The following is a 15,964-nucleotide window of genomic DNA, read 5'->3' on the forward strand; positions in this document are numbered from 1 at the left end:
ATGAAAAACAAAGTAAATTAGGGTCTTATATTTAGGATCAAAATAAAAGTCAAACGTGGTCTTATATTAAAGACCGGAGGTAGTACAAGATAAAATTGTAAATTCATATAAAAAGCTTCTCTTGGTGCTTTGTAAATATGAACAAAAAATATTTTCTCTCTCTACTCTATAAATAAAACTAGAAGAGTACTTGACATGCATTCTTGCAATACATTATTGCATAAAATTTAAGGAATTAGTTGTAATATTTATAATACATGGAAAGGAACAAATTTATGTGGTAAGGGGAAAGATGCCCCCAAAAAACTGAAGTATGGTAATATTTTTATAAAATTATACGCCTAACTTTTTAGGAGAAAAAAAAGGTACTCCTCCTCCTATACTAAATATAATTTATACCATAAAATGACTCGAAAAGTATCAAGGACAATCTCCCATCTTCGCCAAATTATCCAACAGTAGGAGGTAATGTTGTGATAATTTTAAGTTTTTGAAGTAAATTTGCATAAAAAAACTTACATAAAAACTTTCAAAACAAATTTACACCTTAACTCTTTATATATATAGCCCATCCAATTCCTCTGTTCAAGTTCTCTCGGAGAAAGTGGGAAACCAGTGCCCTGGCTTGCGGTGGCACGTAGCCTCTCCTGTTCTATCCCATTTTCTTATCATTCCCTTCTCTAATCATGACTATTAATCTCATCTAAGGGGGTGTTTGGGTATCGTCCCAATCCATGGTTTGGGAAAAATTTGCCCAAACACCCGTAAAAAATCAATAATCATGGTTTTGGCCTAAAAACCATGGTTTTGTGAGAAGCATTTTACATCTACTTCTAGAAATAAAAAAAAGAGAGTGTCAGCTGGTTTTGGGGAGAAGGATTTTGACCAGATGATTTAGCCCAATTATTCTATGTTATTTCATATCATTTTAAGGGTATTTATCATAGATTTTGGCTCCTTTTGATGATAATTGTGCTTAATTTAGATTAAGAGTCCTTGCTTTGAGTTAGTGTCTTTTTGAGGTTAAGATTGTCATAATTGGTTATTAATTGTATTCAGTTGATTTCTAGGACAATTGATGCTTCAAATTGTTGCTTTTTATTGTAGGACAATTGAGAATTGGAGCCAAGATCAAAGACCAAAGGATGACACAACACAAGATCAGAGTATCAGCACTAATAGAGTTCGCCGCGGCGTCAAATTGAAATCTCACCAGTAATCTCTCGGGCAGAGTTCGCCGCGGCGAAATCACAAGATTAGGCGGAGCTCCTCTCGGGCATGCTTCGCCGCGGCGAACTCTTCGTATCAGCAACGCCAGATCCGGATCAGAACGCGAAAATGGAGCTTCTAATCATATGATCCGACCCAGATGGACCCCTAAAACCCTTAGAAACCCTATTTTCGACCAGACACTCCATTCCATCTCCTACAACACCTCTATTCTCCCATCCTCTTGCCTCTCCACCTCCATCTTCTTCCCCATCCATTTCCTTCATCTTTCATTCACTCCATCTCAATTCCTTCCACTCCCAGCTACCATGGCCGACGGATTCACTTCAGTTGGAGCTTTTCTTGAAGCTATGGAGAGCTAGGGTTTATCAACTCTTGAAGAATGGTGGTGTGGCTTGAGTTCCTAAGCTTCAAAGGGGAGTTTAGTTTCAGTTTGCAATTTTTAGCTATGATTTATGGCTTTCTAGGTCTAGGAGTTGTAATTTCTTAGTTAGGAACTTGGGACTGATACTGTAATTATTGGTTAATGATTACATTTGTAATTTGGATTGATTGATGTTGAACTTTGTGCATAAATATATGTAGTTGCATATATGCTTATTGTAACTCTCATGATTCTCTCTTATCTTGCATAGTTGTGTTTGGGTACTGAGTTGATTGTGTGTTTCATTAAGCCAATTGCATGATCATTCCAAAATTACACATTAGGGAAGCTTAACAAAGTTTTCATTAATGAGTTCATTAATGTAAGCTTTGGACTCAATGAGTTATTGAGGTTGTTATTAAGAAAACCTAATGATTTGTGAAACTCCCAATATTTTAAGTGAACTATGATTGCCATCAAAGTCATTTTCAAGAGATTTCCTATCATTCATTTCCATTCCATCATTATTATCTTAAAACACCAAAAATATAGTATCTTAGGTTTGTTTTCATTGCATTTAGTTTAGGCACCATTCATTTAAGTCTTAAAACCCAAAACCCCATTTCATTGCATTGCATGGCATTTAGTCTAGCTTAGGTAATTAATAAAGGCTCCCAAAAGTGAAACGACCCGAGTTTGCACTATACTGCATAGCTTGGATTTATTTTTGATTGAGAACCCCAAGGCGAACGACAGAAAAACTCTCTTTCACCAGACATATGTACCTCTTCAGTCCTTCACTGTTCAGAGGTAGTATATTGTCTTCGGTCCTTCACTGTTAAGAGGGAGTATATTGTTTTTTTGGACCAAAAAAGAGGTAGTACGTTGTTATTATTGTTTTTTCAGTTTTTTTTTTTACCAGAAAGTATTTAAAGCAAATTAATATTTTTCTGTTAGAAAAAAATAATCATTTTTCTATAAATATATTTAATCTTATAATTTATAAATATATATACACATATTAATTATTTATTAATTATATTATCTTATATATTATTAATTATGTTAGTAAAAATTATTTTATTAACAATTTTATTCCTTCAAATTAAAATATATTATAAAATCTATCCCTTATATAATTATCATATTAACTTATACTATTTTTAGTAATTTGTACATATAAAAAGTACTTTTGATAACAACTATCCAAACACTCTCACTTCTCAGAATCACTTTTTCACAAAATCTATTCTTCACAAACTATTCTCCAAACCATGGTTTGGTTTTATCCAAACACCCCCTAAAACTATTTCAGCTAATTTCTTTCTTTCAACACCTTTTTTTTTCGTTTATTTTTTCTTCAATCGCAAATGCAAGTTGCTGGGTGTTTCAGTTTCAGAATCAAAGAAAGTTGCATCTGGATCTGTCCATGATACATGTACTCATTCAATTCAATCCTTGTGAAAAAAATATATCAAAGATGGATACTACTGCTCTCGGATGCTCTCGGATTGTGAAAGCCTGTGAGATCAAAGCTAGAAAGCCCAAAGTGTGTAATAAAGGCGGAAGCCATGACTGTTTTGCTGTGATGAGATTAAAGGTCACGATTACAGAAAAGGATGGTTTGTGGGGATTCACTCGCCGCTCATGTGGGTCTATTACCATCTGGAACTCCGTTAATAATGGGCTGTTTGGGAAGCAAAATAAACAAAGTGAACCATAAATTAGTTGTTTGATTGGAAGTACAACATTAGTTTTCACCAGTGAAGGGTTACATCATACCAAACAGGGGATTTCTATCCAATTGGTAGGTTGGTAGCTAACATGTACTCCTTCGGTCCTTAATATAGGACCCAATTCTTGAATTGGTTTTGATCCTAAATATAAGACTCATTTCCCATATTTATCAATTTTCTCTAAATTATCCCTATGAATACTCCCTCAACCATGATCAAATAGAAGAGGGAGAGGAGGTATTAAGAAAGATGATTATGGTGTTTTAGGAAAAATGTGTCACTTTTTTTATACTTAACTAACTTACCTAACTTCCTTAATCTAATCAAATTAGTTAAATGGGTCTTATATTAAGGACCGGAAGAGTAATATATAAACTCTAAAACAGGGTGTGTGTGTTTTTATGAAATTATAGAGACGACAGAAATATCTCAGAATTTGATCAATTTAGACATTCAGGCAAAGCAAAAACTGTCGTTGAGTTGTCTAAGCCTGACGAATTGGACTTGTGCTACCAAGAAGCCCATGTGAACTCCTAAAAAGGGACTTAGGGGGTGTTTGGGAAAAAAATTACCCAAACACCTATCAGAAATCACTAACCATGGTTTTGGGCTAAAACCAAAATCATGGTTTTGTTAGAAGCAATTTGAATATGCTTCTGGGACAAAAATGAGAGTGTCAGCTAGTTTTAGAGAGAAGCATTCTGACCAGACACATATACCCCTCAATCTTCCACCTTCGGTCCTTCACTGTTTAGAGGTAGTATATTGTTTTTTTTTTTACCAGACAAGAGGTAGTACGTTGTTATTCAGTGCTGTTTTTTCTGCCTTTGGTATTTTTTTTATTCACTTCTTTTCTGTTTACAAAAAATTATTCATCTTTTTCAAAAATATTTTTAATCTTATATTTTATACTACCTTTGGTCCTAATTATAAGAAATAGTTGACTAATTTGAAGAGATTAAGGAAAGAAGTTAAGTTAGTTATTTGTAACAAATAGGTGTTATCTTTCTTAAAATATTCTTACTAATCAAGTGAATTGGTTAGAACTACCATGTTAGAAGGATTACTTTGGGAAAAAATGTATAAATAAGAGAGAACAAAGTGGATTTGGATCTTATATTTAGGATCAAAATAAAAATCAAACAAGGTCTTATATTAAGGACCGAAGGTAGTAAATGTTTTTACAGACGTAGTAAATTATATTAAAGATGAGAGGTAGTATGTTATAAAAACCAGTTGTGAAAAAATATTATAGAATTTCATGTTTAAAATCTTTAAAGCAAATTAATATTTTTCTATTAGAAAACAATAATCATTTTTCTATAAACATATTTAATCTTATAATTATAAATAAATACATATTAATTATTAATTAATTATATTATCTTATATATTATTAATTATGTTAGTAAAAGTTATTTTATTATAATTTTATTCCTTCAAATTAAAATATATATAAAATCTATCTTTTAATTGTTAACTTATGCCCTTTTTAGTAATTTGCACATATAAAAAGTGCTTCTGATAATAACTATCCAAACACTTTCACTTTATTAGAATCACTTTTTCATAAAATCTATTCTCCAGAAACTATTCTCCAAATCATAACTTGGTTTCATCCAAACACCCTCTAAGTTCTGAGTATGCCATAATAAATTGACCAGTTTTCCATCCCAGCACTGTTTCTGGGAAAAGATAAATTCTACCCTCTTAGTACAGCATACACATTGTATTCTTCTCGTGTTTCAACCAAAGAAACTCCTATCCATTTTCTTTTACATTGATTTTTCCCGTCAAAATTATAGGTTTTATATCGTTATTATGATACAAAGGGGGTAGATGACAAATCAACACCTCTCAAGTCGAGAATGAGATATCGCTCTAATACGTAGCATTCCCTACCACCTTTTCCTTATCTCTAGAGTCTAGACTGAGATTCGTCCAAACTTTAAACGTTTTGATTTTGACATGTCTTTGTTTGGAGAGAGGAGAGTTCTGAAAGAGAGTGCTCATTAATTCATTGGTCAAAAGGCTTGTTTTATAGTTTTCCCTGAAGGAATCGTGGGTTTTATGCACACCATTATTGCAGTTCTGTTTTCGGCTGGATATGGGAATTAAGGGGATAGGGAAAGTGAAATGCATACATAAAGCGTCGAAGAGGTTTCTTGTTTATTTCTTCTTTTTTTTTTTGACCAAAAGGTTTCTTGTTTATTTCTCATCTTTCAGTTTTCTGGTTTTGTTAACTTTATAACCATTTCTGCACACATTCTACTGACTTGGGAAACTTTGCATTGGGAATTGTTTTTTCCGTAACATGGAAATGAATGCTTTCACATTTAATATTAGTCTATTTATTGAGAACTGGGAATGGCTATTTGATATTTTTAAAGTGCAGTCTGATATGAAAAATTATCTTTGTTTTTTTCAATCTATTGACATGGCGGCCTTCCTAGCAAAGAGGGAGTGGAGAAAGATGTGGAATAATCTCTCTGAAGCCTCAGACCCAATGAAGCAGGTAAAATTTTGAACCCGCGGATTCAAATAATGCAAGAGTGATTAGACTTGTGTATTTATGATTCCGATATGCAGGATACGCGATACTTTATGGAGAATTTTGAAGCTAGGAAGAAACAAACCCCGGCGAGCGACGTCCAAAATAATCTGAAGCAAGAGGTACGATACAACACCTTGACATTTCATTAAAATTCTTTTCTTGCATGTATTTCCAGCACAGTGCAACACTAAATTATTTTTGCTGGACTTCTGCATATGCCTATTTTATGTGCAGATTTTACAACTTGAGAGAAGATTACAAGACCAATCTGAGGTGAGATGCGGATTAGAAAGAGCACTTGGGTACAAACCTTCATCTTTTGTCGATTCAAACGACATCGTGCTGCCTGAGGTGACACCATATCGATCTTCAATGACTGTAGCATAAAAAGTTTGTTGCCTGCGTTGTTTAACTACTTTTAGTTTTCCATATGTTCATGCACGGCTTGATGATTGCCAAGATTTGACTGCCATATGTGTTGCTTTTGACTGCAGCCAGCAACTAAACTGATAAAAGAAATTGCAGTGTTGGAGTTGGAAGTTGCGTATTTGGAGCAACACCTTCTATCTCTGTATAGAAAAGCATTTCATCAACAATTATCTTCTGTGTCCCCATCTGCCAAGGACGAAAGATGGAAACTCTCTCTAAGGACTCCAAGTTCATTTCTTGAAGTTTCCAAGCCTTGCAATTTTCCAAATGCAGGAAGTTCTGCCGTAAGATATAATGCTCAGGAGCTTGAGGCTCCAGCAGGAGATCAGTATAATGGAAATGGATCAAAAGAAAAGCTATTTGATTCCAGCATTTATCGTTGCCATTCCTCATTATCCCACAGTTCTGCCTTCACAGCAAGAACATCTCCTGCAGAATCATTAGCTAAAGCCGTATATGCCTGTCATTCTCGACAATTGTCCATGATGGAGGTGTGCTCAGCTTTGGTCAAATTACTGTAAAATAGAAAGAGAAAAGTGTTCGATTATGTCCCTTTTAAAATCGTATCTCTGACATATTTCAACGCAGTATCCTGAAACAGCTTCATCAAGCATGATCAGTCTGGCAGAACACGTTGGCACTCGCATGTTTGACCATTTTCCAGATACCCCTAATAGGATTTCGGAGAATATGGTGAAATGCATAGCAGCAATATATTGCAAGCTCGCAGAGCCACCTATGGCATATCATGGCATATCATCGCCAAGTTCATCTTTTTCATCGATGAGTGGATTTTCTGTGGGAGGACAAGGTAACATATGGAGTCCAGGGTTCAGGAATAATTCCTTCTTCGATGTAGGCCTAGACAATCCTTTCCCAGTGGAAAGAAGTTGTCACCACGCTGGGCCCTACAGCTCCATGTTCGAAGTCTCATGGATTTACAGAGACAGTCTACAATTGGGTGATACAGAGAATTTGCTCCAGAGTTTCAGGTAGATCATCTGGTCAAGCCTGATTGGCCTTTCAAGTTAATTGTGATGGTTGGCAAAACCTGTCTTGTTGTTCCAGGTCTCTCACTTGTCGTTTGGAAGAAGTAGATCCCGGGAAGCTGAATCACGAGGAGAAGCTGGCCTTTTGGATCAACGTACACAATGCTTTGGTGATGGATGTAAGTATTTCCCGCCCTTTAGAATCTAGAGAATTTGGCTAATTTGACTCATTGCCTTATGCAATGCTCTCTTTAATTTTTAGGCATATTTGGCTCATGGGATTCCACAAAACAACGTGAAAAGAGTCCTCCTTCTTATGAAGGTGAAATTCCGGTGTAGCCTTAATTAGTATCCATTTAATTCCCCGTATTTGCTTACTATGTTTTTATTGTCTTTTCAGGCTTCATATAACGTGGGTGGACGCCCAGTTAGTGCTGATACCATACAAAATACCATCCTGGGATGTCGTACGTCTCGACCCGGGCAAGTATAGTCCACTACCTTAGCCGATGCACTCTGCATATGTAAATAATAATCAGAAAAATATCTCTTCAATATATATATGTATATTCTCCTTATGAAGTGGTGACTCTCCACTTACAATATACTAACTCCAGTTCTTCATATAAAAGCTAGTTAATTAATTTGAGTACATTAAAAAAACTAATTCAGCTTGCTATTTGTAATAAATATATATTATCTTTCCTAAAATATCCTTGCTAATTAAGTTTATTGGTTAGAAGTACTATTATTACAAGGACTACTTTGAAAAAAATAAATAAATATGAGAAATAAAATATATTAAAGTCTTATAATTAGGACCAAAACAAAAGTCAAATAAATTCTTATATTAAGAACTAGAGGTAGTATATAAACAGATATTTTCTTGTCTGTGTGAAGAATTCATTCATATTGGTTTAAGCATGATGTGGCATTTTAAACCAAGTTTCTTGTTTTATGCTTTCTTGGGTAGTGGGTTCGGTTGTTGTTATCTCCATGGACGAAGTTGAGGAGTGGAGATAGACGAGAAGCATATGCAATAGAGCGTGCAGAGCCTCTTTTACACTTCGCACTCTCCTCAGGAAACCATTCTGACCCAGCTGTAATACATTTTATTGACTTTCTCCTGCAGCTTCTTATTAATTTTGTTGTGTGTGTGTGTGTAATATTGATATGAAAGTGGGAAATGTGTGAAGGTAAGAGTATACACAGCAAAGAGAGTGATGGAGGAGCTGCAAGTGGCAAAAGAAGAGTACATTGGAGCTACGTTAGGGATACGAAAGGATGAGAAGATAATGTTACCAAAGCTGGTGGAGGCATACGCAAAGGACTCGGGGCTCAGCCGTATGGGTGTGATGGAGATGCTTCAACAACAATTCAATAAATGTCACACTCCAAAATCATCACCAAACGCCATCCACTGGATTCCCATAACTTCTCTTTCCGATATCTCATCTCTAACCACCTCCTCTTCCTCACCTGACCATTCCTTCATTTATCTTCTTATTCCATTACCCTGTATATGTTTTCCTGCGCTGGATGCCAATTATTACTTGTACTGTGCTGCGTTTTTAATCAGCGTAACAAACATGTAATTAAATTCTGTATTGGTGGAAGCCAAATTATATGAAACTGATTGTGATCTGTGTTTGATCTTAAATTATTGAAGATTAAATTCGAGTTGGATAAGAAAGTTTATTCTACAACTATTATTGCATCATATATAATGTATCCCGCATATTTCATGGATTTTTTTTAAAAGTATTTCATGGATTTGTATTAGGTTAATATCATTGTTGTTAGTTCTCGTATGACCAAATTTTGATTTTGATTCTCACAGTTTCATATCACTAATTTTAATCTTTATAATTTTATAAGGACTTGGTAAAAGTTTAAGAAAGTTTAAGACCTTAAGTATAGAAATTAAAACTAAAACTTATAAAACTATAAGAATCAAAACAAACTATCTAAAAATACTGATTAAAATCAAAATTCGATTCAACTATAAAAATTAATGATTATATTAACTCGTTTGTATTTTATGTTTCAGCAAAAAAAATTTGGGGCAAAAAACCGAATACTGTTAGAAAGCGATGGATGTAAGCTCGAGTGACCTTCCTTTGACAATTATGGGCTTGGATTTGGAAAGTATAAGTGTCTGTTTGGCAGGGCATTTATGGAGCTTAAAAGGAGATTATTGGTGTTACAAGCCTGATCTGTGATTTGTCTCTGTTTGGATAAGCTTTTAGTCTACTTAGCTTATAAGTCAAAAGCCGGCAAAAAGCATAAGCTGAGAAGAGAAGCTTATAACTTATGGAATCGTGCGTTTGCTTTAATAAAAAGTCCTGGAAACATTTATTGCAAATTTAATACCAAATCTGCCTTCTAGCTCTTCTCCCTCATATGTTGATTTTTTGCATTTTCAAATTTTTTAATATAACACAATTTTCTAAAACGTTATCATATGATAAATAACTTTTATTATTAACGGTTTTTTTTAATATTTTACCATATGTAAATGTAATATACACAAACATACATGAATATATTCATACCCATTTTGGTCATTTTACAACCAAACTTACTTTTACTCAACTATAATCCAAACAAACTTTTACCAATCTTACTTTTACAAACTAGCTTTTCTGAACTCCAATCCAAACACAATTCAACTTATCCAATTTAGCTTTTACCAACTTCACTTCTCCATAAGCTACTTTTTCAATAAGCTACTTTTTCAATCGCTGATCCAAACGGACCCTAAATAGGCTTAGCTTAGGGAATTAGGTTTCCTTCGGCATTTGGCGATATGGCCTTAGACTTTAATAGCACTTTACTATTTGTAACAAAAAATAAATCATATATAGGACAGTATTACTTTTTGTTTATGTGATATGATTGTGCTTTATATAATTATATGTTTGTTTTACATATTCTCTACATAAAGAAAAATAATTAGATAAAATTTTTATATTTACTATATCAAATTTTTTCTGTTATATATGACCATATGTCTTATTTTTAAATATAAATTTATAATTAAATAATAATATTTTAAAAATAAGACATTTGACAACTTATAGTTAAAATAATTACTTAATATAATGAATATAAGGAATTTAATGTAATAAATATTCTCCTTATACAAACATTTAACATTATTTTTTCCGTCTCAATTTATAACACGTTTCGAGCAGCTTCATGTCTGATAATATAAAATGTTTGGAGAAAACAATAATCTTGTTTCAAAAATGCCCTTCATTAAGTGTGACCTAATTAGGAGTCAATGTTATGTGAAGGACATTTTTTAATAGTTATATCTCTTTTGCAAAAGATTAATATTTCCACATTCAAAAACATCTTGTAAATTAAAGTAGTTATTATGAAAGTTTAATCTTTAAATATTTATATTTTCAGTTATAAAAGGACCCGCTCCGGTCTCCAAAACTTAAAGACGTAAAATGTAATTGGACGGCATTGTTTTAAGTTTTGACTTTTGACTGGATGGAGACGTAACAAGGTTAATCGGTTGTGGAGGATAACAATCAAAATTTCGATGATTTAAAATAAATTAAAACTTTTTTTTGGCCATAAATAAATTAAAAGCTTGGAGTCTTGGACTTCGACTTCTAAGCTATCATGCACAAAATTCCTGTGGACAGCAATGTTTGTAATTTCCGGTCACCTTCCTTTGACTATTTAGTAGTATCTACGTCACTCTCAGGAGTGGAGACTTGAAGACTTGGAATTTTCATTTTTGTAGTAAGAAATCAAACTAACTTTTTGTTAAGATGGAGGAGTAATTGGATTATTTATTTTTTCACAGTATTAAATTTATATAATTTTAGAGAAAATGATTTTATTTAATAATATTATTGTTATCATAATGAGGATAACAAATATTTTTATTTCATAAAAGTATAAATTCATAAAATAAATTTAAAATATATTCCTTCGATTTTACTTATAAGATAAGAGAAAAGACTCTTTTATCTTATTATAACTCACTTCACTAAATTTTTATATACATATACTATTTTATTCTTTATTTTTAATACATTGATTTTTTAAAAGCACATATATTAAATAGTTTTGTGAAAAAAGTATATATATACTCTTCTGGTTCTTAATATAGGACATAATTATTGAGTTGATTTTGGTTCTAAATATAATACCTATTTTCCATATTTATCAATTTTTCCTAAATTAACCATATGGATCTCCCTCAACTATAATTAAGTAAAAGAGGGAGAGATGATATTAAGAAAGATAATTATGATATTTTAGAAAAAAAATATGTCATATTTCTTATAATTAACTTTCATACCTAACTTTTTTAATCTAATCAAATTAGTTACATAAATTTTATATTAAGAATCGGAAGAGTATTAAATAAGAATAAATTAAAAAATTGTTAAATTTTAAAACAGAATTAACAAAATTTAATATTTTTTGATTTTGTGGAATGTTAGGTAAGTTGAGAAGTTTAAACTATTACTATTTATTCCACACATAAAAGTTTATGCTAGTGTGGTAAAATTCATCAAAATGGAAGCAAGCGCCCATTCAGAGTCATGCTCAGGAATGAAGTAGGCGCACTTTACGATTAATCACGTACCCCTCCCGATTTAAAATATAAACTAAATTTCATCTATTATGTTTATAAAAACTAACTAAATCAATTTAAAATAATAAATGTGTTAAGGCGTATATTTATTTTTTCTAATAAATTTTTATTAATAAAAAAAATAAGTAAAAGATGTAATAAATAAATTTAAAAAAATATATAGGGTAAAATTAAAAACAACTCATTAAATGTTTTAGATAAAAATAAATAGGGAAAATGACAGATAAAGAAGGCTGAAATAATAAAATGCCAGAATGGAAGCTAAGCAAATGTATTACCAGATAGGGAAGTGTTGCCTGATTTGGGATTATGCAAATGTTGCACAATTACAAAACAGCCCCTGTCAGTCAGCGTTTGAAAGCGGAGAGAGAGAAGGCGCGCGCGAACACTCCTGCACTGACCGTCGTGCTTCCCGGTTTCTCGCTTCCACCATCCCCATTGTTGCCCTAAAAACGCCGGCAAGCTGGACAGTTGAGGACCCCGAAATAGTGTGTGCGTAAGAGAGCAGAGGAGTTGGAAGTGGAAGGGCGTGCTGTTCGAAGGGCGAACGTGGTCGCGTCTGACTGATTGTGTGGAAAGACGAAGGTTGGCGCACGGTGATTCACCATTGCAGTTAACAAGCATCAACAGCATTTCAGTGAGGTAAGTTCAGGCATTTAAGTTTCGTGCTGTGGTCGACGTTTCTGGGTGAGTCTGGGAATCAATGATAGGGCAATATTTAGATATGACGCGATGAAGTTTGTGAATGACAGGAATGGCGATTAAGGGTTTATGCTGAGTCGCTATGGCAAGCTATTCTGTTTTTAATAACGTAGTTGAGAACTGGAAAAATGGGTTTTGAAATCAGTAGGAAAATTGTCTGATTGACTGGAAAAATGATATGAACAACTGGAAATGACAATAACATACTGGTAAATGACTATGATCGAACCTAAAATGACCATATTCATAGTAATGACCTTACTGTCTGAATGAGTGGAAAGATTATATGAATAAACTGGAAATGACAATACCAAACTGGTAAATGACTATGAAGGAACTTGAAATGACCATATTCATAGTAATGACCTTACTGTCAGACTGTAATGGCCATGTTGGTAATGACAATGAATTAAGTGGGAATGACCATATTCATATTAATGACCTAACTGTTAGTCTGTAATGGGCATATTGGTAATGACAATAAGTTAACTGGAAACGACCATATTCATACCGGCATCCTTACTGTCACTCTGTAATGGCCATATTGTAAATGACAATGAATTAATTGGAAATGACCATATTCATAGTACTGACCTAACTGTTAGTCTATAATGGGCATATTGGTAATGACAATAAATTAACTGGAAACGACCATATTCATACCAGCATCCTTACTGTCACTCTGTAATGGCCATATTGTAAATGACAATGAATTAATTGGAAATGACCATAACGAATCTGGAAAGAACTAGATGTGTAGTAAATGTATTAAAATTATGATTTAATGATGGTACCTTGATGACTTTGCAGAACTATACGAGATGGTGTTGGAAGAAGGGGAAGGGTCCACAAGCAAAGGAGTCCACAGTGGGCTTGTGTTGTTCAGAAGGGAGTATATGGCTAAACGAGGTGAGAAGTGTAAAACGCAAGAGAAGAAAAAATTGAAGTGGGGAAGGCATGGAGGGCCCTGAGTGAAGAAGAGAAAGATAGGTATAATGAGAGGGCAAGGAAAACGAAGCCACAGAAAGGTGAGAAGAAGAAGTATGATGTTCCCTTGTACACCCGGTGCTCATTGCCCGGATTTCTATCATTGGCTGAATATGTGAAGAAGAACAGGCGGTTGAGGCAGAAAGTTCAGAGGATGGGATTTGGGAACTTGCTTAATGTGAATGTGAAGCAACTTCCACGTGATCTACTTGTGTCATTGTTGAGATGCTATGACCCACCAACGCATTTTTTGACCATTAGAGGGCAAGGGCAGGCAATTGAGGCAAAAGATGCGCATGAGTTTCTAGGTGTACCTGACAGTGGGGAGGAAGTGAAATCTGATGTTAGTGAGGATGACCCGGAATACAAGAGGTTGAAGGACACTTATTGGAAGGTTCCATTTACCCAGATACTGAAGAGGATATTATCTGGGGAAGAAAGCGACAATTTTGAGTTCCTATTTATGCTTTATACAGTTGGAGCTTTTCTATGTCCTGGGTCAAGCACAACTGTACATATACGTTTGTTGAAAGTGATGCGTCACACGATGAATGGGTTTGGAAATATGATTGGTCAACGTACATAATCAAGAACCTGTGGAAGGAAATGGGAGACTTTGTGAAGATGACAAAGAAGAAGAAGAAAGGAACCTGCAATGTTGGAGGGTGTCTTTATTTGCTGCTGGTAAGTCAATATTTTTCTTATGGTTCACTATATTTTTGTCTTTTGTTATTGTTGCAGAAGTGTGACCTATCTTTATTTGGTTTTGCAGCTGTATTTTGTTGAGCGTTTCCCGCTGGGATTGTCTGTTGACCGGGGTTCAACAAGCGCCATTGAATATTGGACCGAGGAGAAGATAAAGGAGAGGGTGGAGAAAGAGAGAGGCAGCAGCATGGGAATATTGCATGGAAGCAGTGGCAGCGAGGTATACTCAGCAGGACATGAGGACAGTTCAATTTTGCAGTCTTTAGATCCGGTATGTGGGAACTTAGAAAATATACGTGACCTGAGTTTAAGTCAGTCTATTAGCAAGGTTGATACTTGAGATGACAAGACTTTATTTAGAAATGACCAGTGAGATACTGGCATTTGATAACAGTGAACAATTTTTTTGATATCTTCATTTACTGTGTATGCAGGCATTGAAGGAGTTGAGGGCTCGTTTTGTGAAGAAGCTTGAAGAAAGCCAGAGGACGTTAATGAAGGCTCTTGATGATGAGCTACTCAAATTGCAGATTGGATTGAACGCCAAAGTTAAGGGGATGGGGAATGAGAATGCCACTGCTAAAGAAGGGGTTGAAACAGTTGGTGATGCAGCTGGTAACGATGCTGAAGAAGCTGATGATGTTGACCGAGTGGTGGAGGAGATTGCAAGAGAGGTTGCAGCGGGAAGTGCAGATGAGGAACTTGATGAGGATGAAACCAGCAAAGGAGATGATGAGAAGGATGAGGATGAGGAACAACATGACCTTCATGACAGGGAAGTCAGTGATGATTACATGGTTGAGGAGGTGGAAGAAGAGGGTGACCGTGATGGTCATGGAGGTGATGACGACGACGACGAGGATGAGGAGGAAGATGACCATGATGACAGGGAAGGAGGTCATGTGGTTGATGAGGAGGAAGATGACCATGATGACATGGAAGTCAGTCATGATTATGTGGTTGAGGAGGCCGAAGATGATGATAAGGAGGTTCGGGATTCAGATGATGAGGGGGAGGAAGCTACACATGTACTGACAATGACCCCTACCAATGTTCCTTTGCTGTTGGATCGAGAATGGGTGAGCAGTGACAGTGGGGAGGAAGGAGGGCCTGAAAAATCGATTGACCTTCGGAGGTCAACAAGGGCAAAGAGTTCCACAATTAAATCTCCGTGGATAGAATTCAAGGCAGCTCCGAGGACGAAGAGGCCAAAGGAGGAAAGTGACATCTTTTTCACTTTAATATCCCGTAGACCCAAGGGAGAGGAAGAGGGGAATATGTAAGTATATCCGTAGCTAGTGTTTTGTTTTTAAATGACACAGTGTGCCCTGAAAATGACAGCAATAGGATTGAAAATGACAATAACATACATGGGAATGACAAGTATTGATGTCCCCAACACCATACTTTCTGTCACTGACATCTGACAATGTTTGCAGGACTGTCATCAAAATGTTTGATGAAGATATAGACCGACAACAGCTGTTTTCCCTGGGTGGAGTGAACAGAGTAAATAACAGGGTATTTAAGAATGCTCTGTCCCTGCACCCACGATTATGTTTGATAATGTTTGGTGAGATTATTGTACCAGAATGACGTTTTCACTTGTGTTCTGTAGGTGCTTAATTTGGTGTGCAAGGC

The 15,964-nt window shown here is 34.8% G+C and overlaps 1 protein-coding gene across 1 annotated transcript; it reads left to right on the forward strand.

The window, feature by feature from the left end:
- Positions 1–5,767: 5,767 nt before the first annotated feature.
- On the forward strand, positions 5,768–8,897 carry LOC114737746 (uncharacterized). Its single transcript, XM_028925709.1, has 10 exons — positions 5,768–5,845; positions 5,920–6,003; positions 6,119–6,235; positions 6,379–6,804; positions 6,902–7,305; positions 7,382–7,481; positions 7,565–7,624; positions 7,703–7,789; positions 8,276–8,404; positions 8,499–8,897. Exons 1-10 carry the CDS (start codon positions 5,768–5,770, stop codon positions 8,895–8,897), a joined length of 1,884 nt encoding a protein of 627 aa, XP_028781542.1.
- Positions 8,898–15,964: the final 7,067 nt, after the last annotated feature.

This window comes from Neltuma alba, unplaced genomic scaffold (genome assembly GCF_004799145.2).
Source record: "Neltuma alba isolate B1F8T4 unplaced genomic scaffold, ASM479914v2 tig00002798_pilon, whole genome shotgun sequence".
NCBI classification, from domain to species: domain Eukaryota; kingdom Viridiplantae; phylum Streptophyta; class Magnoliopsida; order Fabales; family Fabaceae; genus Neltuma; species Neltuma alba.

Coding starts and splice junctions, on each gene's coding strand:
- LOC114737746 (XM_028925709.1), top strand. CDS start 5,768: ATGGCGGCCTTCCTAGCAAAGAGGGAGTGGAGAAAGATGTGGAATAAT. Junction 5,846..5,919: donor CCTCAGACCCAATGAAGCAG/GTAAAATTTTGA, acceptor TCCGATATGCAG/GATACGCGATACTTTATGGA. Junction 6,236..6,378: donor ACGACATCGTGCTGCCTGAG/GTGACACCATAT, acceptor TTTTGACTGCAG/CCAGCAACTAAACTGATAAA.